At 46.1% G+C, this 27,003-nt stretch overlaps 2 protein-coding genes across 2 annotated transcripts in view; both read right to left on the bottom strand.

Annotated features, from left to right (window-relative positions):
• CMTM8 (CKLF like MARVEL transmembrane domain containing 8) overlaps positions 1-6,283 on the bottom strand; it is an 86,881-nt gene extending 80,598 nt beyond the window's left edge. The window contains exon 1 of the mRNA XM_059939073.1: positions 5,485-6,283. Within this exon, the coding sequence (XP_059795056.1) occupies positions 5,485-5,631 (147 nt within the window). The 5' untranslated portion in view covers positions 5,632-6,283. The remainder of the gene's footprint in view (positions 1-5,484) is intronic.
• Positions 6,284-8,924: 2,641 nt separating this feature from the next.
• Positions 8,925-27,003, bottom strand: part of GPD1L (glycerol-3-phosphate dehydrogenase 1 like) — a 113,243-nt gene continuing 95,164 nt past the window's right edge. The window contains exons 8-9 of the mRNA XM_059939070.1: positions 14,886-15,028; positions 8,925-8,959 (exon numbers count right to left, since the gene is read on the bottom strand). Coding sequence (XP_059795053.1) covers positions 8,940-8,959; positions 14,886-15,028 — 163 coding nt within the window. The 3' untranslated portion in view covers positions 8,925-8,939. The remainder of the gene's footprint in view (positions 8,960-14,885; positions 15,029-27,003) is intronic.

Below are 27,003 nucleotides of genomic sequence, written 5' to 3'. Positions count from 1 at the left end.
ATCCCACATGCCGCGGCGCAACTAAGCCCGTGAGCCACAACTACTGAGCCCGCATGCCACAACTACTGAAGCCCGTGCGCCTACAACCCATGCTCCACAAGAGAAGCCCGCGCACCGCAACGAAGAGCAGCCCCTACTCGCCGCAACTAGAAGAAAGCCCACGGCGCAGCAACGAAGACCCAATCAGCCAAAAATAAATAAATTTAAAAAAAAAAAAAAAAAAAAAAGAATGCCAGAAGAAATTAATCACTGAATGGGAAAGGTAACTTATCAGGTCTCCCCAGAAACTGGCACATTTAGATTGGGTAATCTGAGCAGAGTTTAATAAAGGTCTTATTTAGAAAGCAGGCTGCAGGAAGACCACAAGCCATAGCGCAGTGCCTGGCAAGAGGAAGCGGCTGGGAGTGACCAGTCAGCAGAGCCAGGGAGAACAGCCGAGCGCAGAGGGCTGCCAGACAGCCCGCCCAGCACGGAGGGACACAGCCAGGCTGCTGAGCCCCAGCAGGGAGGAACCCCAGGAACCTGCTCCCCTCCCACCTTACAGCTTCCTGCGGGTGCCGGGAGGACATCGGAATCCAGTGGGACATCAGAGGGGACCCTGGACACGATCCGTGCAAGTCAGCCTGCAGGGTGGAGAGCCGGGTGGAGAGTGCATCCAAGTGACAAATGGAAGATGTCCAGCACAGATGGTCACAGCAGTAAACAAGGAGTAGTTTACAAGTGACTACATTTTTAAAAAACTACAGATAAGTAACATACAACCACTTAAGAAACTCTGGAATGGTTTACTCCAAGGAGTAAACAGTGGTTCACCCAGAGTTCCTCAACGGTGGTGCTGTTGGCAGCTGGCAAAGCAATTCTTCATGGTTGGGTACTGTCCCAGGCACTTTAGGACATTAGCCTCCCTGGCCCCCAGGGCACTAAACACCAATAGAAACCTCAGGCATTACAATAACCAAAAATTTTTGAAAAGCCTCCCCACTCCCAGACATAGGTTGGTACCATGCCTGATAGTAACCACCGTGGGGGTGAGAATTAAAGGGTTTTTTTTTCTTACTTGCATTTTTATAATTTTTCTACCAAGACTAGGTATTGTTTTTGTGAAGTAGAAAAAAATACGTTCACTGTTCTTTAAAAAGAACTCAACAGAATAGAATAATTTAGATTCCAGCTCTCAGGGAAACCCTATTTTGTCCTTCCCCTAAGTTTGCTCATGACAGTAAGTAAAGGAAAGGCGATCTGACATTATTACACGGATGACATAACTCATTTTGAAGTCACCAATAACAGGAAGAGTGAGATTAACTCACCTTCTGACAAATCACTTTTATTCTTCATATACTCATAACTGTTATGAGATCACAGCATCCTACGAGTCACAGGTCAAGTACTAGATTGCTTCCAGTTTGTTATAAAACTTTAAAAGGAAGGAAACCATTACAATTTGGTTTCTACACGGTGTTACATTGGCACAGCCTAGAGTATTTTAGCAGGTTGAGCTATTACCACTCACCCCTGTGAGAAAGCCAGGGCAAGGGATTTTGACAACAGATTTGGGGAAACATTGTGTTTTGTTCTCTATTACTTCCCCCAGGCTCAAGGTGGGAGTCAGGTTCTTAGTAATTCTTTGTCTCAGTATTTTGTATTTTCAAGGCAGAAAGTAGCATTCTTCTGGGGGCAGGTCTAACTTAATCTCAGGGCTGGAAGTGTAATAGTTTGAAACCGCCCCGCCCCCATCCTGGGATAAAGAAGTAGTGGTACCATTTTCACTAAGTTCAAGAAACCATCCATTGTAAGCTGCATCCTGACCCAGATATTAAAACATGAACAAAAAACGATCTTGGATCAATAAAACATAGTATACCATTTAGGGTGATCCTTGGCATTTTTAATTTTAAAAGTCCTTCTAACGTAAAAAAATATTTAGTTTAATAGGCTCACATTACTGATGACAGTTTAAATTAATACAACTTTGGGGAAAGATAACTTCAGGATATGTATCAAAACAGAATATGTACATTTGTGTACCCTTTGACACACCAATATATACTTCAAGGAACTTTCCCTCAAGAAAGTCAACTGGAGGGTTTCCTTGGTGGCGCAGTGGTTAAGAATCTGCCTGCCAATGCAGGGGACACGGGTTTGAGCCCTGGTCTGGGAAGATCCCACATGCCGTGGAGCAGCTAAGCCCATGCACCACAACTACTGAGCCCCTGTGCCACAACCACTGAAGCCCGCACGCCTAGAGCCCGTGCTCCACAACAAGAGAAGCCACCGCAATGAGAAGCCCACGCACCGCAATGAAGAGTGGCAACCGCTCGCCACAGCTAGAGAAAGCCTGTGCGCAGCAACGAAGACCCAATGCAGCCAAAAATAAATAAATAAAATTAATTAATTAAAAAAAAGAAAAGAAAGTCACTGGAAAAGTGTGGAAAGAGAGGGAAAAACAGGAAGATTGCTACACCACTGGCTATACTAGTAAAACCTAGAACATGTTAGTTTTAAAACAGAAAGCTGAGGAAATCAAATATAGTACTTCTATATGACAGAAAACTGTAATAATGCAAGAGATCCAAGACCCTGAAAAATGTTCATGGTAAGTAAACACAGCAGTTAACAAATCCATGAGAAAAATTATAATACATGCGTAGGGGAAAAAAAGTATAAAAGGAATTTCAGAAAAAAAACTAAGAAAATGGAAAGATAAAAAATCAAATTTTTAAAAATCTCCTTAAACGTCCATGAGATTTCCTGATTGAGAGAACACACCAGGTCCTTAGTATTATGGAAGATAACGGACTCATATGAAGGCACATCATTATGATGTTACAGATCTCTGGGGAGAAAGAAGATTCTACAAGCTTCCAGAAAAGGGGGGGGGGGAATCAAGAATTGGAATTTTTTTTAAAGAATTATAAGAGCTAAAAGATAATAGAGGAATACTTTCAAAATTCTGAGGGAAAACGATTTCCAATCTACCATTCTTTACCTAGTCAACCTATTAATTATGTGTAACGGTGGAATCAAGACATTTTGAAAGATGCAAATCTCGATTTACACATGCATCCTTTCTCAGGAGACTACCAGAGGCTGTGTGTTCCCCCAGCGGCAGTGAGTCAAGACAGAGAAGGACACAGGTCATGGGAAGGAGGGGTTCCAACCCAGGAGAGAGAGGAAGAGAATCTCCAGGGTGACACGCAGGAGATCCCAGGCCATCAGCTGTGCCCAGGTGAGCAGGCTGGGTGGGAGGAGGTCAGTAGCTCCCAGAGAGGATTGGTCAGAAGGATGACCCTAACTGAGTACCAGCTGCCTCTCAGTTTCCTGAGAGGGGATTCAAACAACTAAGGTAAAGTTAGTGTCTAAATATCTAGAGAACTAAAAAACGGAAACAGAATTACAGACTCCAGGGAAAACAAGAAATTGGGCAGAAAAGGAAAAGCACTCATAGACCACTCAGTGTCTCCTCTGTGAAGTGTTCCCAGTATCCTAAGGGAGCACTGGTTAGTGATGTAACCCAAAGACAGGAAAGGTGTATGTATAATGGGGGTGGGGAAGAAGTGGTCCAAGAGAGCTAAAGCCTCATCTTTCAGAGTGGGAAGCCACTGAATAACATCTACAATTGGCAGGGGGGCGGAGAGCGCGGTTGGAATCAAGAACCAGCGTTATAAACACATTATTTAGAGCTCTAAGAGATGTGAACGTGGGTACCTCTGCTATAGCGATGGTGGGGAAAACTTACATTTCCACCCGTAGAACTATGACTCTTTAAAACTTGTGCATGTATAGACGTGTCAAAAATAAAAACCCAACTCTAGTAGTAATAAGGACAATTTTTCTTACATATTTTTCCATTTTTTTCAAAAAACGTATTGAAATCGAAAAGTATACATGCCAACATATCAACAGTGGTTACTTCTAGTAACGGGATTGTGGACCATTTACATTTTTTCTTTCACTTTCCAACTTTCGGAGAAAGTATGTAACATGGAGTTTATTGACCATAAATCAGAAAACAAGAGGTGTTTTACTTTAAGCCTGGTCCACATCCACCCCAGGGTAGAAGCCCCATCTCTGTCATTTTAGCTTCTGCTCGTTCTGCTGGAGCAGAGGAGCCTGCGAACTCCTTCATTCACACAGCAAATATTTGTTGAATTCCTATAAGCCAGGCCCTGCACAGTGATTCCAATACCCCAGCTTTTTATTGGATCTCCTGAAGGCCTCAATGCCAGCTGGGGGAACCAGCTGGGGGAACCAGCTGGGGCATGGGCTAAGCCAACACTTCAAACTCCTCGTGCACTGGATCCACCTGGGATTGATTCAGTTGGTCTGGGTTGGGCTCTGAGACCCTGGAGGAGCAAGCAAGCTACTTGATGTGCACAGGTTTTGCTGAAGGTTTCTCAGAGGAACCACTGGGGTCCTCAGTCACTTTGGCACCGTCATGGCCCCATATAGTCTAGATTTCAATCTCACAAATGTTTAAGTGAAAGTATACGAGATACAGCAAAAGGGGCGCTGCTTAGACAGCTAGAAAGGATGCCCCTTGGCAGTGAAGAGCAGGACCCTGGAGTCAGGCAGGCCTGGGTTTGAATCCCACCTCCACCACCCCCAGGTGCGACCGACTTCCTATCTCTAAGCCTCAGTCTCTTCACATGCAAAATGAGATAATAATTAAAGCTACCTTCACAGGATAGGGTTGTTGTGTGGTACATGAGAGCACGAAAGCATCTAAAGCGCTTGACGAGACCCTAGCACAGGATGAAGACAATAAATAGTGGCCACCACTAGCTGTTAACACGGCCGGCGTCCTTTCTCAGCCACGAAGGGACCCTAAGGGGCGATCACTTGACCTCTCAGCCTCCATGTCTTCCTATGGAGAGGAGAAGGCACATGCCCGGCCTCCTTCCGCAGAACGTTCTGAGTCTTAAACCAGGATGTGCACAGCACCAAACAGGAGACCCTTTGGTCTTCAAAGAGCACCAGACAGGAAACCCTCAGATTTTATTCAGTAAACGTCTCCTGATTCACCTCGATTTTACTACCAGGTAGATAAATTAAGAAACAGAAAAAGTCTGCTCCTCTCCTCTGATCTTCGTAAAGTTTTGCTTTTAGGGAAAAGGCCACCCAGGTAGAGGGCAGGTAAGAGAGGCACCAGGTGTCCCTGACGCTCATTAACACAAACTCAATGCCCACCAAGCATCCTGCTCCCAGAACACACCACGACCACAGAGAGGGCCCAGCAAGTCGAGTTTCTCTCCAACGGACCTCCCAAGGGTCACGACCCTCTCCCCCAAAAGAGCCCAAGGTGATGGGACCTCGTTCAGAAAGGGGGTCTCTGAGTTTGGCACCTGGGGATGAAGAAGAGGCTGAGCAAAAAGGATTCCTTCGAAGCCCTCCCGAGCATGCGAACAAGCTCCCAGGCGAGGAGCACGGCGCGGGGCCCACCTGCGCCCCTGCCCCCGGCCCCGCCCGCCCGGAGGCACTCACGATCTCCGCCACGATGAGGAGTCCGGGCAGGGTGCGGAGGAACTCGCGGTCGTAGGCGAAGCTGCTGCTGGTGGTGGAGAAGTTCTCCGCGAAGGAGCTGGCGGTGGTGGTGACGGTGTGCGAGCGGGCGCGCTGCGGCTCCTCCATCGTCGCGCCCCGGCCGGGCCGGCCCCGCCTCGGGGACCCCCGGCGCGTCGGGGCTGGCCGCGCGGCCCTGAGCCCGGGGACACCGGCGTGGGGGGAGGGGAGCGCGGCGGCACGGGGACCAGGGCGCGCGGGGGTCACCCGCCGGGATCCGTCCGGCCGCAGTGCGTGTCCGGCGAGTGCGCGGCCGCCCCTGCTCCTAGGCGCGCGGGCTCTCGGCCTGCGCGGGGGCCCCGCAGCAGGAGACCGGGCGAGGGGAGGCCGCCAACAGCCAAGGGAGGCGGCGGAGGCCGGGCGGAGGGGAGGGGGCGTGGAGAGAGGCGGGCGCGCGGCTGGCGGAGAGAGACCGCCCCGCGGAGGCCGCTTCACCTGTTGCGGGGCTCGCAGCCGGGAGGGCGCGCTGGCGCGCGCGGGGCGGCGGGATGCACGGCGAGTTGGGGGAGGGAGGGAGGGCTTGGGGAGTGGGGGGAGGGAGGGAGGGCTTGGGGAGTCGGGGGAGGGAGGGCGGGGGTCGCGGCCGCTCTGCCAGGCCCCGCCTCCCGAGGGCGGGCCGCCGTTAACCTGTCTCCTTCCACCTGGCGGCGGCCAGCCCTGGGTCCGTGGACCCCGGGGAGAGCCAGGCCTCCGGGCCCTGCGACTCCCGGAATGGAGGGGCGGTGACTCCAGGGGCGAAAGAGCGGCTGGAATTACGATCCGGCCGGACCTTAGACCCGAGATCGATGCGAGGCCGCCGGGACTGTCCAACCAGGGCTTCTCCCCCTGCCGCCGCTTCCGCTGCCGAAGCCCGGAGTGATTTCTTGCTCCTCCTGCCAGGAACGACTTGAGGAACCAACTTTTTCGCCGGGTTTGGAAGGCGAGATGCTTCCTGGCGCTCGCAGTGGCTCGATCGCCGGGATCCGTGGAGCCTCGGGGCCGGCGCCTGGCCCGGAGATGAGAGCGGGGAGATATTTGGGATCCCTGGTCATGATGAATCCGTGTCCCATCACCCTCGGTAGGAAATGTTGGAGGAAAGCTTGAACGGTGTGTGTTGTGCAAACTGAAGTTTCTGACTAAAGGGCTGTACTTTCCTGGGGTGCGGGACAGGATGAGGGAGGCCCACACAGTGAGGCAGCTTGTTAGAGGGTCAGGGTGGCCCGAGCTCCAACACCGGCACTTGCATTTCTCAGCTGTGTGACCAGGAGCAAGGGCCTCCACCTCTCTGTGCCTCAGTGGTGCCATCTGTAAAATGCGTAGATGGCCATCTTGCCAACAAAAGCATCTTCGTGGCGCTCTCTTGTATTGTGAAAGGATGGCAAGAAATGTTCTATTTTATTCAGAAACCCCCAAAAGGAAAGGAAATAATCCTTGTTCACAAATAAAGGGTTGCTCTGGGGTCACCGCAAAGCCATTCCCTCTTATGTGTCCCAAGACACGTTTAAAAAAGATCAGAAGGGACATTTTTTTCCACAGTGTCCTATCAGCTGAGCTGAGAAAGCAAAAACTATTGCATACAATCTAATAAAACAAAACAAGGAATTCGTTTCTTTTAGTCTAGGGCCTACTCAGGAGGACCTCAGGGAGTAAAAGTTAAGGCTTCAAAAGCATTACAGGGCTTCCCTGGTGGCGCAGTGGTTGAGGATCCGCCTGCCAATGCAGGGGACACGGGTTTGAGCCCTGGTCTGGGAAGATCCCACATGCCGCGGAGCAACTGGGCCCGTGAGCCACAACTACTGAGCCTGCGCGCCTGGAGCCTGTGCTCCGCAACAAGAGAGGCCGCGATAGTGAGAGGCCCGCACACCGCGATGAAGAGTGGCCCCCACTCGCCGCAACTAGAGAAAGCCCTCGCACAGAAACGAAGATCCAACACAGCCAAAAATAAATAAATAAATAAATAAATAAATTAAAAAAAAAAAAGCATTACAAAGACGACGATTTAGACAAATTCCATCCATGAGCGTTTGCTAAGCATCTTGGGCTAGTGGGTAAAGAGAATAAGAAATATAGCCCTTTCCCCTAGAGCAGCGGTTGCCAACGTCTGGTACCCCGACCAGCAGCATCAGTATCAACCAGGAACTCTCAGAAATGCAAGTTCTCAAGCCCCATCCTAGACCCACTGAATCAGAAACTCTGAGGGCAGGGGCCAGGAAGCTGTTTTTGAACCAGCCTTCCAGGAGACTCTGATACATACTGAAGTTTGAGAGCTACTGGTTTAGAGAAACCAATTTTGCAGCTGTGGAAATAAGAGATACACACATGGAATGGCTGGAGAAGCTGTCTGTGGCATCGTGCAGGACATTTAGCGAAGGCAGGAAGGAAGTCGAAACAGCTCTATTTCTGTATTACAAAGGACAAGCCCTTCTCAGAAAACCCCTGAGGCCAAATGGATTTCAAAACTCAGATCTTTAATTTAGAAAGGTAAAAATGTACATATACCATACACCACATAACACCCTCAGTGAGGTCCGGAGTGGTACTTTAATCAAATACACTAGTTTTCGGCAATGAAAATACGTGAATGAATTAAGTGTGTGTTTGGCTTATTTACTGCAGTGCGATAAATGCTCCCAAACATCAGTGGTTTAAAATAACCACCATCTTACTCATGAATCTGTGGGTCAGGAATTTGGGCGGGGCTTGGCTGGCAGAGTCTTCTGCTCCACACGGTGTTGGTTGGAGTCATTAATGCAGCTGTTTTCAGCCGGTGGCAGGGCAGGTGTGGAAAGGCTGAAAAGCCTTCACTCACATTCTGTTCACTCCCTTTCTGGCACTTCAGTGCTCCTCTACTCGGCCTCTCTCTCTCTCCATGAAGCTTATTAGGCTTCCTCATAGCATGGTAGGTTCAGAGTAGTTGGACTTCTACACAGTAGTTGGCTTCCAAGAGGGGAAAAAATAAGCAGAAGCTGCAGATCTCTTAAGATCCAGCCTTGAAATCTACAGAGCATCATTTCTGCCACATTCTATTGGTCAAAGCCAGTGATAAGGGCAGCCTGATTCAAACAGAGGGGAAATAGACACCATGTCTGGATGAGAGAAGCAGCAAAGGACTGTGGCCTTTGCTTTTAATCCACGGCCTTTCATCTTTTAATCCATGAAGTGGGATAAAAAAAGACAATAACTTCACACCAGGTTAAGTCATATGTTTCTACCAAATACATTTTCTGCAAACTTGAAACTTTCGGTTTTCAGCTTCTTAGATTTCAGAATTACAAAGAAGCAATTATACACTGGTTGTTGACAAACGGGCTGCTCCTTTCCAACTGCTGCCTAAATTCAGGTGCTCATCTTCTGCCTGGAAGCCTCCTGATGGGATGTCCATTCCTCCAATGACATGTTTATACAATCCACCCTTCATCTGCCTGCAAGAATTATTGTCCTGAAACCCCAGGCTCAGATCTGGGTTAATGTCACACTGTGCACACTATAAAAGCCACTAGGAGGTGGCACACCTCACGCTTCCAGCCCTTTTCCCAAACTGCTCTAGAATGCTTCCCATTCCAATCCCAAATACATTTTCACATGTCTCTGTAGGTGTGACCACTTTATGTCCATAACCAGCTTTTCTCAGCCTAGAAAGCCTCCTACCTTCACCCACAGCTCAAATCTGCATCCTTTGGGCCCATTTCAAAAGCTACCTTTTCTGTGATTTCCGTTAGATTTCCATAAAGCTTATTATCTTCTTTGCTTTAGAATTCATTCATTTTACACACCTCTCTTTACCACTTCTTGAGGGACTATGAATTACCCTTCTTTATCTCCCTCCCCACCAGAGGAGGTATTGAATGAATGCTGAAACCCAAACTTTATTCTTTTTTTTTTTTTAATGTTGATAAGTCTAGCTTATTTTCTTTTGTTGCTCATGCTTTGGATTTTATATCTAAGACTCCATTGCCAAATCCAAAGTCATGAAAATTCACACCTGTGTTTTCTTTCTTTCTTTCTTTCTTTATTTTTGGCTGCATTGGGTCTTTGTTGCTGCGTGCGGGCCCTCTCTAGTTGTGACCGGGGCCACTCTTCGTTGCAGTGCGCAGGCTTCTCATTGCAGTGGCTTCTCCTGTTGCTGAGCACAGGCTCTAGGCGCACTGGCACAGTTGCTCCGTCGCATGTGGGATCTTCCCGGACCAGGGCTCGAACCCATGTCCCCTGCATTGGCAGGTGGATTCTCAACCACTGCGCCACCAGGGAAGTCCCCCAAACTTTATTCTTAAATGCAGAAAAGTATCAGAGGAAGAAAAGGTAGGCCCTGCCCTCTTATAAAAGACTTCGTGCAGAACAGAGCTTTGAGCTTAGACTTGTAGGAGGTATCTAATTCATTAAAATGGAGGAGAAGGTGGACAGGTAAGAAAGACATCACCCAGCCTATAGGAACAGGCGAAGCAACACCACAAGTGCCAGCATGAGTAGGCCAGGTACAAACAGATACAGAGAAATCTAAGGAGATCTGTTTGCATGGAAGAAGGTTCTCATGTGGGTTGTTGAGGGTTTATACAGAGTCTGAAATATGGTTTCCACTAGGCCATATTACCCAAGAAGCAAGCTATGAGATGTAGCATTGCCAAGAGTCCGTGGAGCCCAGGCCTTTCCATAGGGACCCAAGGCTCATCAATAATTCAGTGAAAAAGTGGACACCTTGTGACTTTTACCTACTATCTGAAAGAGGACCAAGGGACATTCTCATTTATAAAGAATTTTTTATAGATTCACCTAACACCCGTTTTTCTTCATTATTATTCTACTTTAAAATTAATTATGATTTTTTCAGGCAAGAATCATCAATGGATGTTAGAATTAGTGAGTGGAAGTATGATGAGAAAAAAGGATATTTACATCATCTCAAAGTATCTCCCCAGAAGATACAGTTTTCCCTTTGAATACTTATGAATTCATATGTAACTCTGCAGTGGGGAGACCTGTGAGACACCACCAGATGTCAAAGTCAGTATCATCAGATAGCGTGTACCTCCTGATCTGATGCATCGAGGAGAAGGCAACATCACTTCTGTGGTCTTCTTATCAAAATGAATAACCTGGGCTTCCCCGGTGGCGCAGCGGTTGAGAATCTGCCTGCCAATTCAGGGGACACGGGTTCGAGCCCTGGTCTGGGAGGATCCCACATGCCGCGGAGCAACTAGGCCCGTGAGCCACAACTGCTGAGCCTGCGTGTCTGGAGCTTGTGCTCCACAACAAGAGAGGCCGCGGCAGTGAGAGGCCCGTGCACCGCGATGAAGAGTGGCCCCCGCTTGCTGCAACTAGAGAAATCCCTCGCACAGAAACGAAGACCCAACACAGCCAAAAATAAATATAAATAAATAAAAATTAAAAAAAAAAAAAGAATAACCTGACTTCAGTCATGAGGAAAGGACAGACCAAAATCAAAGGACATTTTGTTAAGTATCAAGGTCATAAAAGACAAAGAAACACTGAGGAATTGTTCCACACTTGAGAGCCAAGTGCAAGGTGAAATGCTAGATGAGTCGGAAAAAGAACCTCAGGGGACTTCTCTGGCGTCCAGTGGTTAAGACTCCGTGCTTCCAATGCAGAGGGTTCGGGTTCGATTCCTGGTTGGGGAACTAAGATCCCACATGCCACTTGGCCAAAAAATAAAAAAATAGAATAAAATACATGTGAATTCAAAAATATACAATTAAAAAAAAAAAAAAAACCTCAGTGAGACAGTGGGGGAAATCTGAATAAATTTTGTAGATTAGATAACAGCATTGTATCAGTGTTAATCCCATGATTTCAATCTTGATACTCTTGTCATGTAAAATGTTAATATTTGTGGAATCTGGGTGAAAGTTTACAGAAAATCTTTTTTTTTTTTTTTTGCAACTTTTTGGTTAGTCTGAAATTATTTCCAAAAGTTAAGAAAATAAAAATAATTATTTATGGTTGATCACAAACAGAGTTCTCTAGTTCCAACTGTAGTTCAGATTCTCCAAGCACATTTGATTTTGTAGTTTATCCATCCCAGAACTTCCTGTCTCCCCTCCTCTCGTTATTAATGTGTCTTGTAGGGAAAGCAGGAGTTTGGCTTAGAAGTGAGAATGTTCTTTCACTCAGTCCTGAAAGCTACCAGTCAGTCTGGTCTGTCCTCAACTTGAAAACAGGCAGACATGGGGCCCAAATCCATTCACCAATGAAGCTGTAGGTCTGTTTGTTTGTGTTCCAAGATGCTCTCTCAATTTGACCAGAGGCCTTAAGTCCTCTGGGGTTAGCAGATAAGGTCAAACAAGTAAATGTATCAGCCGGTTTTGTTTCAGAACAGCTTCTTGAATTGTGGTCTTTTAACCAGATACACTTGGGCTTAAAATATTAACTTTGTAGAAGGTTCTTACCTCACACAAAGGAGTCCATTCACTCCCATTTTTCTTGGAACATATGATCGCCCAGGTCACACTTTATTTTTGTGTTTTAGTTTTAGAAACAGGGACCAGAAATATTTCACTTTCCTCTTACCATAAATCCACATTTGGGAACCTGGAAATGCAGTGAAATCAGCCCAACATTCAAACTCAGTTGAGGGGCATGTAATAGAGAATGGTGGGGTCTGTGGTGAATAAGAGCACGAATGCTCTAAAAGGGCCACCTGGGTTTCTACCCCACCTGATTGCTACCTTGCAAAACTTTGGGCCTAGTATTGCTAGAAATCCCAGTTTATTTATTTATTTATTTTCAGCCACACAGCGCGGCTTGTGGGCTTAGTTCCCCGACCAGAGATCGAACCTAGGCCCTTGGCAGTGAAAGCTTGGAGTCCTAACCACTAAAATACCAGTTTTTAAATATTGCCAATTAACGTCCATTATTTTAAAAGACTGTATGTGTCACCTTTGTGGGCTGAACAACGAATCTGAGAAACCATCAGTTGGCATCACCTGATTCAGGCAAAGGGAGAAGGCTCTCTTCTCCCTTCCCAGCCCCTCCCCCTCTCCCTCCCCCTGGGAGGCCCTCTAGAAGTCTGGGAGGGTGACTCTGAGGGTGGAGGGGCTGGAGGAACTACTGAGGAGAGAGGTGAGTGAAATGTGAAATCAGTGGAGGGATGCTTAGGGTTGACCAGGGTTTTCTGGAGCCGAGGAAGGTTAAGAGCGGGAAAATTTAGAGGGGTTAAGAGTCAGCTGATTTAGAACTAGGTGTTTAGAAGGTGTAATAATAATAACTAAGTAGTAATTAATTTATTATTGTCTTATTTTGGGTCAAGCACTGCCTTAAGTTGAATTCTATTCGATTTTTTAAAAATCTTCTTGGGACTTCCCTGGCGGTCCAGTGGTTAGGACTCGGCGCTTTCACTGCCGAGGGCCCGGGTTCGATCCCTGGTCAGGGAACTAAGATCCCACAAGCTGGGCAGAGCCAAAATAAAATAAAATGAAAAATAAAAATAAAAAATAAAAATCTTAAGGGTCTTGATCTCAATGGAAAAGATGGGCTCCCCAGAGTTCTTAGCTGCGGCCATTGGCTCAAGAAACATTGATCCAATATCTACAACGTGCTGTGCACTATTGGACTACACAGCTCTGTACGACTGTCCCTTCCTTTACGGAATATGTCATCAGAAGCGGGGAGACAGCAGTAAATGAGTGGTGGGTGGGGCCAGGGGTGGGCCCGAGGTCAGCCTGCACAGTGGGAAGGCAGCATGGTCAGGCTGGGGACCAGGGACTGTTTCTTCCAGAAGCAGACATTTAACTGTTTCCAAGGGCCATTCGAAGTTAACTAAGCAAAGAATCAGGATAGAGGAGGAAATTCCAGAGGAAGGACACAATTCCCCCATCAGGAAGCACTGGGATCGGTGTGTTCGCTGAGATATATGGCGAGATGGGTTTTCAGCCCTCCTGGCTGTCCAGGGTAAAAAACAATGGGCCTGCTCCCTCTCCGTTTGGTCCATAAACGTTCATTACACGGCGCTTGGCAAAGGGGGAGATGGGGAGAAATTCCATCAATGAGCATTTATGAAGCTCGTGATCATACCATACCCGCTCCTGTTCGAGTCACTGAGAGCTGCAGGGGTGCGCGCATGTATGTGTGTGGTGGGGGGGGGGGAGGTATGTAATCATCTTCCTAGAGGAGTGAATAAAGTCAAGGTCAGGTACTTGAGGCTCTCGTGATCCTCAAGCTTTTTACTTTTTCTGCAAGTACTTTACAAGCAAGTAGAAAATTAAATTGACGATACACATAACATTTCCACCAAACCAAAGCTCAAGAAGAGGACTGGGAGGTGGCGGGTGGGGGGGGGTACCGTTCACTCCCTCCCGAGGGGCAGCTTAGTTGACCCCTCACACCAGGTCCTAGAGTGGAAAATGACTGAGGTTTGTGGAAGGAAGGGAAAGTTTTCCTGCAGCACCTTGCAGGGGCCCATTTATCTTATTCAAACAATAAAACAGCATCAATCACAAGCAAATGGAAACCCTGGAACGTGTCAGAATGAGGCCCACGCGGCTGGGCGCTGGATTCAGAAAGGAGACCCAGTGCGTTTGGAGGAGCCGCCCTAGAAGTTCCAAAAGGGGTGGGAAATCGGAAGCAGCCGCTGCTAAAAATACCCTGTGCTTGTGAATATCGCTTTGTGGAGGCTCAATGGGCCTAATCTACAGACTTCGCTTTGTAGGACTGAAAAAAATTCTCGGCTCTTATAACAATCTGAAACAGAGGTGAATTTGAGGGTCCTGTTGCCAACACCTTTTAATGAATAAAAGCTAATTAATGCTAATGAATAGCGTTAATTAGGTGGCCACGAGCAAATTCCTCTGACCCAGGTACTAGATGAGCAAAGACCTGTCCCCACGTAGCTGACCACACCCAAAGAAGCGCCAGGAGCCTTCCCAAATGAAATCAGAAGCACACCCAAAAATTGGACGGCAGAGATAAAAAGCAGAGTAATTATACCCACAAGTGTCTCTCCGGAAGACTCTCGAGAGACGCGTTAAGCAAGCAATTTAGGGAGTGGGTGTTTGCTTACCAACTACATTTGCTTTAGAAAGAATTAACTGGAAGGTTTATTTATAGATGATTAACTATTTGACTGAAGAGAGAGGATGGAGCTGAGAAATATAAAGGCAGCTAGGATCTTTAGCCAGAGTCCGAGAAGCACCAATGAAACACCCCATTTGTACAAAGAGATACATTTAAATGCATTCTTGAAGAGTTGCTGGCAAATAAAAGGTAAAATGTATTATGGGGTTGCCTGTTTATAATGCCAAGAATCACCCCCTTGTGTATTTGTCTTGGAATTCCCACGGTCAAATCCACTTTGTTCACAAGTAAGTTACTGTTTATTCGCGCGCAGCATGTACTTGCCTTGGATGGTGGGGAAGAGGCTCCAAGCCTGGGTAGCACGTCCACATTTGCACAAGCCCAAGTCATATTAGCATCAGGCTTATTAACGGATGGATGACAAACTGCACTTGGGTTTCTCCCCTCCCTCGACCTGGTAAATCTGTAACCAGAAAAGCCAGTTAGGTCTCCTAGTTTTGTGGGATCTGTGCTTTTCAGAGGGGGGCATCCTGTGAGAGCTTCGGAATGTATTCTAAACTCACTGCCATCGAGAATGGAACTCACCACGGACTCCTAGCCTCGTGCGTGGAAGGTGATAAGCATGCAACAAGATCTGAGGCGGGAATAGAGTAAAAAGAAGTACTTTTCATAAAACCACAGTATTGTGGGACCTCTAAACAGGTTGTCACAGACAACTGAGACAGCGCTCGGCACAGAGCCTCATACGTTATTCTTATTTTTAATTATTATTATTATTTTGGCCACGCCGCACAGCTTGCAGGATCTCAGTTCCCTGACCAGGGACTGAACCCAGACCAGGGCAGTGAAAGTGCCAAATCCTAACCACTGGACCGCCAGGGAATTCTCACGTTATTATTGTTTTGATGATTGTCTCCATCTCTAGGAATGGATCATGTCCACCCCATCACACAAGCAGCAGTTGACATAGGTTTTTTAGGCCCAAATTGGAGATTACAACCACTTCTCATCAGCAGTCTTTTTACAGGACTGATTTTAGCAACTCTTACATGACAGAGACTCTAGCTGTCTTCAGATGTCCCCTGTCCCCTCCTTCCTTTAATAATAGAACTCTAGAGTTTTAGCAGGGCACACAGTCACCTAGTTAAGGACATTTCCCAGCCTCCCTCAAAGTTAGGTGTGGCCATGTAGCTAAACAAATAATAATAATAACAATAACAACTTACAGTCTCATATGTTTCAGGTAACTATTCTAAGTGCTTTAGATGTACCAACCCATTTAATTTTCACAATAACCCCAGGAAGGGTTAGGAAACAGAGGTGCAAAGACATTAACTGACTTGGCCAAGACCACAGATGGTAAGTGGTAGAACTGGGATTTCAACCCCAAAATGGGGGCCCAGAGTTTGCCTTCTAGCTCATGTTCAGCCCAGTGGAATGTGAGTAGAACTTCCAGGCCCTGCCTTCAAAGGGGAGAGGCTCACTCCCCATCGCCCTGTCTCTCCTTCCTGCCAGCGGGAAATTGCCATCTTAAGCCACAAGATGGAAGCTGCCTGTTGAAGATGGCAGGACAAGATGAAAGGATGGGTACCCAACACCACAGAACCCATCAGCCTGATGCCTTACGCTCAGCGTGTTACAGGAGAGAGAAAGAAATCTTTATCTGATTTTAACCATTGCCATTTGGGGAGAGAAGGGTTAGGGTTAGGTAGTCTTCGTTACAGTAACACTGTAAGAACATAACCTAACGAATCCACTTTAGGTCAAGAGTGAGGTCATGGAGGGAAGGGAAACATGTCTTTGAGCACCTACTGTCTTCACACATTGTCTCATTCATTCCCCACAGAAGTTCTGCAAATAGGCATTGTTAGCCCATATTTGGAATGAAGAATCTGAGGCTCAGAGTGGGTAAGAAACTTGCCTAAGACCACACAGCTCATAGATGGATGGGCTGAGATTTCAAGAAACCTTCTCCAAAGGCCTCTTTTCCACTGTTCCACAGTGATGCTCTGGGAAAAGGTGACTCATTTATAAGATGCATTTCTACAACACCTGTAACGCGATCCATACCCTTTTATGAGTTACTCCTCAAGGCAATCTGATCAGATTGGTGCTCTTAGTTCCATGCTGTAGATGAGAAAACAGGCAAGACAAGCAATTATACCCCCACCATCCACAGAGGGCTAGATTTAGAAGCCACAGCTGCAGAAATTCAAGGCTGATGATTCCTCTACAAAGAGAACAAATTTGAGAACCTAGCAGTCCTTATTTTTAAACTTGTGAAGTGTCTTCTTATTTTTCAGGAATTTTAATGGTGGGGGATAGAAGGGGAAGAGGTCAGTTGCTGATGATACGGAAGTGCTGTGTTTAGTATGAGTTTTACAGATTTTTCCTATTTGACTATTCAAGGTTTGTTGGTCACATCAGACCTTCTGAGTTGCGGGGGACAATTACATAAAGACCCCCCAACCCAGAAGCTGGCCCTCTTCTAGAGACAAAGGAGGTGGTCACCGAGGGTCTCACTCATTCTGGCCATAGACAGCCTCAAGATGGGAGACCTGGGGACCCGTGGGTCCTCAGTACCATTTTGCTTCTTCTCCTGTTTCCTGCAGGAAACCAGCTATCTCTGTTCCTGGTCTATCTGGGGGGATATGGTAGCCAAAACTTCTCTACTCCATTTCTGCTGGGTTAACAAGGGCAGCCAGACCACGCTGGAATCTGCATCTCCCACCCAAATTCCCAGGGAAGGAGTCCAAGAGTGTAGTTCAAGCCCACTGCCTGCCCCCTCATACAATCAACGATGGCCGATGCACCACAACGCTGTGGATTTGGGGGGGGGGGTGCATTCCTATGGAAACAGCAGTGGCCAGATGACTTAGTACAAGGGGTCCTCAAATCTAGCTGCACATCAGTCATCTGAGGAACTTAAAAATCTGTCCAAGTCCAATCCCCACCTCCAGAAACTTTGATTTAATTGGTCTGGATGAGATGGAGTATGGAATCCTGGCATCAGTGTTTTGGGGAAAGTTCCCCAGGTGATTCTTTGTAGCCATAGTAGGGCATTTGCAATGTATCTTAACAGCAAAGAGGAACATTTTCAGGAAGATTTTTAAGCAGGAAGCTGTGTGTTCTGAAAAGCTGTTTGCTTTGCTGTGATTTGTCAGTGCCTCCATTCCTCTCTTATGTTAAAGAAACGTCTGAAGATCTTGCTACTTGAAGAGTGGCCCCTGGACCAGCCGCTGTAGCAGTGGCACTGCAGAACCTCGGACCCTGCTCAGACCTGCTGGACTAGACTCTGCATTTTAACAAAGTCCTGGGTGCTTCCGTGCATATTAGAAGCACTGCTTTAAGCCCCTGGTTCTCAAACCTGGTTGCACATTGGAGTCACCTGGGGAATATTAAAAACTACTGAGGCCAGGCCCTACCCTCAGGGATTCTGATTTAATTGCGCTGAAGTACAGCCTGGGTATTGGGATTTTGAAGAGCTCCCCAGATGATGGTAATAGGCAGCAAAATTTGAGAACTATGGCCTTAAGAGTCTTCCCTTCCCACATTCCCCACCCCACTTCTCGCCCTGTTCCTCCCCCAAAAAAGCAAGTAGGGGAGTCAGTACTGAAGATCCTACTCTGTTAGGATGGTGAATTCCAAGAAAGCAGTTTTCCTGCTTTGTACAATTTGCTGTAGGCTTAAGGATGGTAAACAGCTCCAGGCAAAAATACAGCCCTAAAGATTCGACTTAAACTTTTACAAGAATTGATTTGGAGACTGTATGCCTGTCCAACTCTCTACCCCTTCCCTCTCCAGAGCCGTACCCCTAGGTGTCAGCCTGGCGTTCTCTCCAAGCCACTGCTTGAGGGCAGGGGAAGGGGGAATAAGTATTAGGCTTCCAAACACCTCCGTGTCCACAACACAGGAGAGAGTTTTTCTTTTCTTTCTTTCTTTTTTTTTTTAAGTGGGCTGCTCAGTTTATGCTTTGCCCTGCTCTGAGCAGCTGAACTGAAAAGCACTCCAGAGTCCATCAAGCGGGGCAGACAGCATGGGAGGGAAATAATGGAAAACCATGGCAGAACAATTGTCCTTTTATACAAGGTGACCTTCGCTGGGGGAGGGGACTCTTTTGTTTTATTATTCTCCAAATTAGCCTCACAGGAAAGGGTCTGTGCTCTCCCCCGAATGCCCATCACCCCAATCCTGGGCTTTCTTTGTCACCTTTCAATCTCCCCAACTCCGTAGTTTTTCTTTTCTTGGGAAAGAATCACGTTTCCTTAAAAGGGTTGAGGCAGATGTTGAAACTCAAAACCAAAGAACTTAAATCTGTAGGATTTCAGGAGCACCAGTGACCGATGAAATACGGCAGAGTAGAGACAAAACTGCACGAACAGGGAACTGGGTCATCTCCCCAATACCTGGCTCCAAGAAGCAGCCACCTGGAACTATGAAAATATGCCACGGTTCCTTAGATCTTCCTGAACCAGGTCTTGAAGTCGAAGGGTAACTTCCAGTGTGACAGGATGGGTTTGTTGGACTTTGAGGTTGCCTCTCCAACATCAATCGTACCCCTCCATCACTGTAGGGTTGCCAAGGTGGGAGAATGAGCCTGACCCCACCCCCAGCCCCTTGGCTGGTCCCTGATTGGTTCAAGGCAGTCGGGATACTCCTACCTCTGCATCCTGATTGGTTGGAAGAGAAGTCTATCTCAATACTGTGAGGGGAAGCTGGATTGAGGACCAAGCCTACACGAGGGAGGAACACTCAGCTGAAAAGCAGAGATGCACCCCTCAACGTGGCCCTGAGGAGTCAGTGCATATGCAGCCCAGCGTCCTCATCCCTGGGTCGGGAGAAATCTGCGGCGTGTGTTCCACCTCACTTCTGAGAGCTTCCCGAGGGACTAAGCTTAGGTGCCCAGAGTCTGGAACTGACTTAACAATGCCCCCTTTATTGGCCGCCTTCCCTTCCCCTTATCACTTCCCAGCGCTTTTCTCGTGTTCCCTTCAGATCCCAGAATAAGCTACTTGTACTCAAATCCTCATCTCATGTCTGCTTCTGGGGGAAATCTAAGCTAAGACAGTTTTGTTCAAGTCGAACTTTTAGAACAAATAGGTAGCTTTCTCTTTGTGGATGCTGTGGTGCTTTTTGGTCCTCTGCCTGGATTGATTGCCCCTTCTCCCTGGTCTCTGCTAGACAAACTCCTACTCGTGCTTCAAGACCCAATTCAGACGTGTCCTTCTCTGTGGGTTCTTCCTAGAAGACTTAGTCATGGCCTCCCTCGTGCCATCACTGGACTGTGAACGACCCCCCACTGTTGGAATGACCTTATTGGAGATGGGTATTTACCTGGCAGTCTTTCTTCCAAACCGAGTCAAGCTCCTCTTCCCCAGGGACTTGCACAGAAGGTGGCACACAGCTGTCATTCAATAAATATTTGTTGAGTCCATGTGTGAATCCCTGACATGATAATATGGTGGTTGTTCTACATCACTAAGTTTTGGGATGGTTTGCTACATAGTAGTAGCTAACCAGAACAGCCATGATTAACTTTTTTACCTTGTGCATGCTACTTAAACTTTCAGATCACTTACCTGAAAAATGGGGATGATAATAGTCGTACATACTGTCTAGCTGGGTTTTTGTGAGTGTAAGTTAAGGGATTTGTGCCTGGCACGTAGTAATTGCCCAAGGAATACTTTCACTAGAGTTCTTACTGGCAGGGCCAAGCACTGAACTTGTGATCTTAAAGAGATGTTTAATAACGAACACAGCTGGCTTTCCAACAGGGTCCTTTTAAGCAGTTTCAGTTCTGAGACTAATTCCTCTCCCAGAGGTTTAGTTCTTCACCTGCCACAGGTGGTGTTTTTTTGGGCTTTGGGAGGCAGGGGCTTGTGGCAGATGGGTACCCATTCCCCAACCCTTTCCCTGGCCTCACCCAAGGCCCAGAGGGCTCACTTTAACTGCCAGTAGGGGAAACAGGCTTCCCAATTCCCTTAATCCCTGATTCTCACAACATTCTGCTGCCATCGTACAGAAGATGAAGCAGTCAGCCTGTGCTAGCCTTGCAAGGGCCTCCCCTCCCCTCCCTCCAATCTCCTGCTGAGGCTCCTGAGTGGCTAAAGAGAGCAGCCTCCAGGGCAGGCTGGTACCAGAGCAGGATGGGAAAGGGTAGAGAGGAGAGCTAGAGGGGCAAACAGAAGTCCTCCAGCTCAGCATCGGTGTCTTGATTGCATTTTCAGGGGGAAAACCATAAAGGCTCAAAAAAGATTAAATCATTTTCCCAAGGATACAAGGAAATGGATGGCGCTCCCTGGAGGGATGGCCTAGTTATTCTCCTTATAACTATGTCTTTGAATGCAAGTTCCTTGATAATATCAGAGCAAGATTTTTAAAATTGTTTTGGTGGTGGAGGGAATGGGATGCAACCTAAATATATTTGAATCTTCTTTTAAATCATATTTATGTCAATTAGGTTGGTTCTTTGTTTTGTTTTTTTGCCACACAGCAAGGCTTGTGGGATCTTAGTTCCCCAACCAGGGATTGAACCTGTGGCCTTGGCAGTGAAAGCGTGCAGCGCTAACCACTGGACTGCCGGGGAATTCCCCAATATCAGGTAGTCTCCTTGGGAAAATGTTTCTCTCACTGGGCTGGGTCTAGGGCTGGGCTGAGAGCAGGGTGACAGTGATTAAGGTAACTCCCTCGAACCCTGGAAATCACTGGTTTTGAATGGAAAGGCACCCAACATTTTTCCCACTTTTCCAAGTAGGTTTACAGTGTGACTTCAACTTCGTTCTTCCTTTTCTCATATGTTTCAACTAAGTCTGGGTTCTAATAAAGACTAAACTGAGACATGTTGGTCTCCCTTGCTAGTGAGCAGTCATTATTTGCGGTAGCTAAGGACTGCATACCGTAGGCAAATGCCAGAGGCTTGGAACTACTTCAGGCATGAATGAAAGCCGGCCTGTTTTTAACTATTGCTGGTCCCTGGATCTCCCTGAGCCTTATCTGGGAGGCAGGAGTGTAGCCAGAAGCACAGATCCTGAAGCCAGAACACCCAGGTCTGCCATTTCTAGCTGTGTGACCGTTGGCAACTAACTTAACCTCTCTGTGCCTTGGATTACTTATATATATATAAGGAATATATTCAGTCATATATATAATATATATATATGACTGAATCACTTTGCTGTTCGCTTGAAATACTATAAATCAACTATACGTCAATAAAGAAAAACAATCCCTGACCCTCTGGAGTTGACATTCTAACACTGTTGGTCGTGGACATCAAAGGTAGACTTACCATGAAGATCAAGGCTACAGGCCCCTCAATTGCACAGGCCCTTCCAAAGGCTCTATGGGGGCCCTTACCAATGCCTTTTCATTTCTTGCCTAATTTTGTACTCATAATTGTGTATTCTCTTTCTTCAAGAGGGCCCTCAAAACTGCAGAAGCCTGAGTCTGCAAACCCCACAAAACCTGAGTCTGCCTTCTTTTATTTCTTTGTTTAAAAATATTTATTTATTTATTTGGCTGCACTGGGTCTTAGTTGCAGTACACAGGATCTTCATTGCTGCGTGTGGGATCTTCGTTGTGGCACGTGGGATCTTTAGGTGTGGCATGTGGGATCTTTTAGTTGAGGCATGCAGGATCTTTAGTTGTGGCATGTGGGATCTACTTCCCTGACCAGGGATCGAACCGGGGCCCCCTGCATTGGGAGCACGGAGTCTTAGCCACTGGACCACCAGGGAAGTCCCAAGTCTGCCTTCTTACTGTTTATTACTAGTAATAATGATTATTTGGGTGATAATAATCATTATCATTTGTTGGGAAATGAGGCAATGTTGTCGGTGACTTCTGAGGTCTTATGTTATTACTCTGAATATTTATTCCTTTAAGTATCCCAAAGAAGGCCATCCCTGGTGGACTCACAGGCCAGGTGCAGAGCCTTGTGGATCCAAACAGGAATTAGAGCACCTCTTCCTTTGTCACCTCCCCCATCCCCTCTGGCACACTATGCCATCTAGTTAAGTGGGAAAGCTGTCAAAAAAGAAAATTGTTTGCATCAGCTGCTCCACCTGATTCGTTCCCTTAAGGCCGTGGACTGGGCATGGACTCTTTTGGTGAGAGGGGGGCTTGGAGACCATAGGGCTCCAAACCCTCATTTCACACACACAAGAGCAACCCAGGGTGCTCAAAACTAGGACCTGGATTCAATACTCTTCCCTATAGCGGCCTGGATCCAGCATCCAGAGAGGGGACAACGCATATTTGTCAAAATATCCTGTAACAAGTATTCAGGTGTTTTTTTCACAATGTACCTACTGCTCAGGTATCTGCAATACACATGCAAATATAATTTCTAACCTGCCCCCAGGGAGTGGCCTCTTTGGATGGCAAACAAGACTTTGCTCCCTTTAAATGCCTCTGTACACAGAGTGTGTGCAGCCCACCTCACCCCACGCAGCTGACTTGGGAAAACAAACATATTTGTCAATAGGCACAGCCGTTAAAGACCCATGCAGGAATTTTATTTTACAGGTTCTAAGTACCTCTAGAAAAACTTTTGCCTTTTGGACTGGGAATATCTAAGGAAGTAGATTTTAAATAATTGGTTTCATATCAGTTATCTTGTGCTATTTATTGCCATTCTGAAAAAAACCGTATAAAATAGAATTGCCTGTCATGTAGATTCTGGGGGGAATTACATGCAAAATTAATTTACTCTTTAAGCCAGACAGCGTATATAATTATCTGCTGTGGCTAGGATTGCAGTTTTAAAGAGTGCTGGGAATAGCAATGGGTGAAAAAGGAAAGATTTGGATAGGAGCTTTCAAATAATTATTCCGTTAGAGCTGGTTTATTAACTTTGGTATTAAATTAATATATCAATGGCATACTCGTTCCAGGAACAAATTTTCTTTAACCTTCTCCATGTATCCAAATGCCCACAGAACTTTCAAAAATTATGCTGGGCAATTTTGCTTTTAAAAATGCCTTGAGGGACTTCCCTCGTGGCGCAATGGTTAAGAATCCGCCTGCCAATGCAGGAGACACGGGTTCGAGCCCTGGTCCAGGAAGATCCCACATGCCGCGGAGCAACTAAGCCCATGTGCCACAACTACTGAGCCTGAGCTCTAGCACCCATGAGCCACAACCAACGAGCCCATGTGCCACAACTACTGAAGCCCACGGGCCTAGAGCCCGTGCTCCGCAGCAAGAGAACGCACCGCAATGAGAAGCCTCAGCACAGCAACAAAGACCCAACACAGCCAAAAAAAAAAAAAGCCTTTTAGGGACTTTGCTGGTAGTCCAGTGGTTAGGACTCCTCGCTTCCACTGCAGGGGGCATGGGTTCCATCCCTGGTCGGGGAGCTAAGATCCCACATGCCCTGTGGTGAGGCAAAAAAACCCACTGCCTTTTATACAATGGTCTTTTGAATAAAAGTTCGGGGCTTCCCTGGTGGCACAGTGGTTAAGAATCCGCCTGCCAATGCAGGGGACATAGGTTTGAGCCCTGGTCTGGGAAGATTCCACATGGCGCGGAGCAACTAAGCCTGTGCGCCACAACTACTGAGCCTGTGCTCTAGAGCCCAAGAGCCACAACTACTGAGCCTGCATGCTGCAACTACTGAAGCCCGCGTGCCTATAGCCTGTGCTCCTCAACAAGAGGAGCCACCGCAATGAGAAACCCGCGCACCGCAACGAAGAATAGCTTCTGCTCGCCACAACTAGAGAAAGCCCACGGGCAGCAACGAAGACCCAATGCAGCCAAGGATAGATAAGTAAATTTATTAAAAAAAAAAAAGATCTTCCCAAGTTAAATAACTTAATTGCACATGATTTTTCAAAGCATAGCTTTAAAGTACTAGGGGATCTGAAATGGATGGTAATTTTTATTTCAGTTGTTTTGTTTTTTCAGCCCATGTGAGTTTACGTATCTTGTCTAGGTCTCATAGTAATATTGGTTGGCCAAAAAGTTCGTTCGTTTTCCCTGTAAGATGGCTCTAGTAGCATTTAGTTGTCTTTAACTTCATTCTAAACAATTTTGTTAGATTGTATTGTGACAGCTGTCATATTAGCGTGCATTTAGAAAAAAACTTATCAAAATTGGTGAATTTTTGTGTAGCCATTTTAATACTGAAGACAGAAGAAAAAAAGCAACATTTTTGGCATATTATGCTTTATTATTTCAAGAAAGGTAAAAACGCAACTGAAACGCAAAAAAAGATTTGTGCAGTGTATGGAGAAGGTGCTATGACTGATCGAACATGTCAGAAGTGGTTTGCGAAGTTTCGTGCTGGAGATTTCTCGCTGGACGATGCTCCAGGGTCAGGTAGACCAGTTGAAATTGATCAAATCAGTTGGATTTGATCAATCCAATTTGATAGCGATCAAATCGAGACATTCATTGAGAACAATCAACGTTATACCACACGACCGACATACTCAAAATATTCAAATCAATGGCTGAAAATCATTTGCACCAGCTTGGTTATGTGAATCGCTTTGATGTTTGGGTTCCACGTAAGTTAAGCGAATAGAGCCTCCTTGACCGTATTTCCGCATGCGATTCTCTACTGAAATGTAACAAAAACGTTCTGTTTTTAAAACAAATTGTGACGGGTGATGAAAAGTGGATACTATACAACAACGTGGAATGGAAGAGATCATGGGGCAAGCGAAATGAACACCAACGACCACACCAAAGGCCAGTCTTCATCCAAAGAAGGTGATGTTGTGTATATGGTGGGATTGGAAGCTCTAGTATGAGCTCCTTCCAGAAAACCAAATGATTAATTCTAACAAGTACTGCTCCAAATTAGACCAACTGAAAGCAGCACTCGACAAAAAGCGACAACAGAAAACGCATAATCTTCCATCAGGATAATGCAAGACCACATGTTTCTTTGATGACCAGGCAAAAACTGTTACAGCTTGGCTGGGAAGTTCTGATTCATACGCCTTAGGCAGCAGACATTGCACCTTCAGATTTCCATTTATTTCAGTCTTTACAAAATTCTCTCACTGGAAAAAATTTCAATTCCCTGGAAGACTGTAAAAGGCAACTGGAAGAGTTCTTTGCTCAAAAAGATAAAAAGTTTTGGGACGATGGAGCTATGAAGTTGCCTGAAAATGGCAGAAGGTAGTGGAACAAAACAATGAATACGTTGTTCAATAAGTTTCTTGGAGAAAATGAAAATTGTGTCTTTTATTTATTTTTTTAAATTTTTTTAAATTTTTTTGTGTCTTTTATTTTTACTTAAAAACCAAAGGGGGACTTCTCTGGTGGTGTAGTGGCTAAGACTCTGCGCTCCCAATGAAGGGGGCCTGGGTTCGATCCCTGGTTGGGGAACTAGATCCCAAATGCATGCTGCAACTAAGAGTTCGCATGCCGCAGCTAAACAGTCCGCGTACTGCAACTAAAGATCCTGCGTGCTACAACAAAGACCCAGCGCAGCCAAAATAAATAAATAAATATATTTTTTAAACCGAAGGAACTTTCTGGCCAACCCAATAGTATCTTCTCTGGGAGTTCCCCGGTGGCCTGGTGGTTAGGATTCTGGGCTTTCACTGCTTCGGCCCGGGTTCAATCCCTGGTCGGGGAACTGAGATCTCACAAGCTGCGCAGCCAAAAAAAAGAAAAAAAAGTGTCTTCTCTGACTCTCAAAACTGTCCCACCTTGAGGATAACTTACCTGGTCACCCTAATGCTACTGCAGGTCATGCTGGGTAAAGATGTCTCCCTACAAAGACTATCAGTTGTTTACTGAATGATTAACCACAAGTTACCAAAGGACCTATATTTCCTACTAGGGTAGATGGACTAAGCCCAGTGTTAATGATTTCATTCTATTTACTGAATTGTGCTGGAGCCCATTAGCTAACCAGCAATTGGCCATTAGCATGCTGGGAAAAGAAAAAAATAAATGATAGAGTTACAACAATATACCAGGCAGAGGAAAACAAAGGAGATGAACATGAGCAAAAGCCAGGGAGTGTTCCAAATACAGAAATGACCCCAGAACCTGTTTTTCGTTTTAATTGAAGTATAGTTGATTTACAATGTTGTGTTAGTTTCTGGTGTACAGCAAAGTGATTCATATATGTGTGTATATATATATGTATGTACGTATGTGTTTATATATGTATATATAGATATATAGATATACAGATATATTCTTTTCCATTATGGTCTATTACAGAATACTGAATATAGTTCCCTGTGCTATACTGTAGGACCTTGTTATCTCAGAATCTTTTTATTTAACAAGATCTACTACTGAAAAACCAAAGTTTATAATAACCTATCTAGGAAGAGAATCTGAAAAAGAATGAATATATGTATAACTGAATCACTTTGCTGTACACCTGAAACTAACACAACATTGTAAATCAAGTATACTCCAATATAAAATAAAAATTAAATAAAAAGGAAAAAGAAAAAAATTAAA

Source organism: Balaenoptera ricei, chromosome 11, assembly GCF_028023285.1.
Source record: "Balaenoptera ricei isolate mBalRic1 chromosome 11, mBalRic1.hap2, whole genome shotgun sequence".
NCBI classification, from domain to species: domain Eukaryota; kingdom Metazoa; phylum Chordata; class Mammalia; order Artiodactyla; family Balaenopteridae; genus Balaenoptera; species Balaenoptera ricei.
The sequence above is the reverse complement of the archived record's forward strand: the minus strand, read 5'-3'. Positions and strand labels throughout refer to the sequence as shown.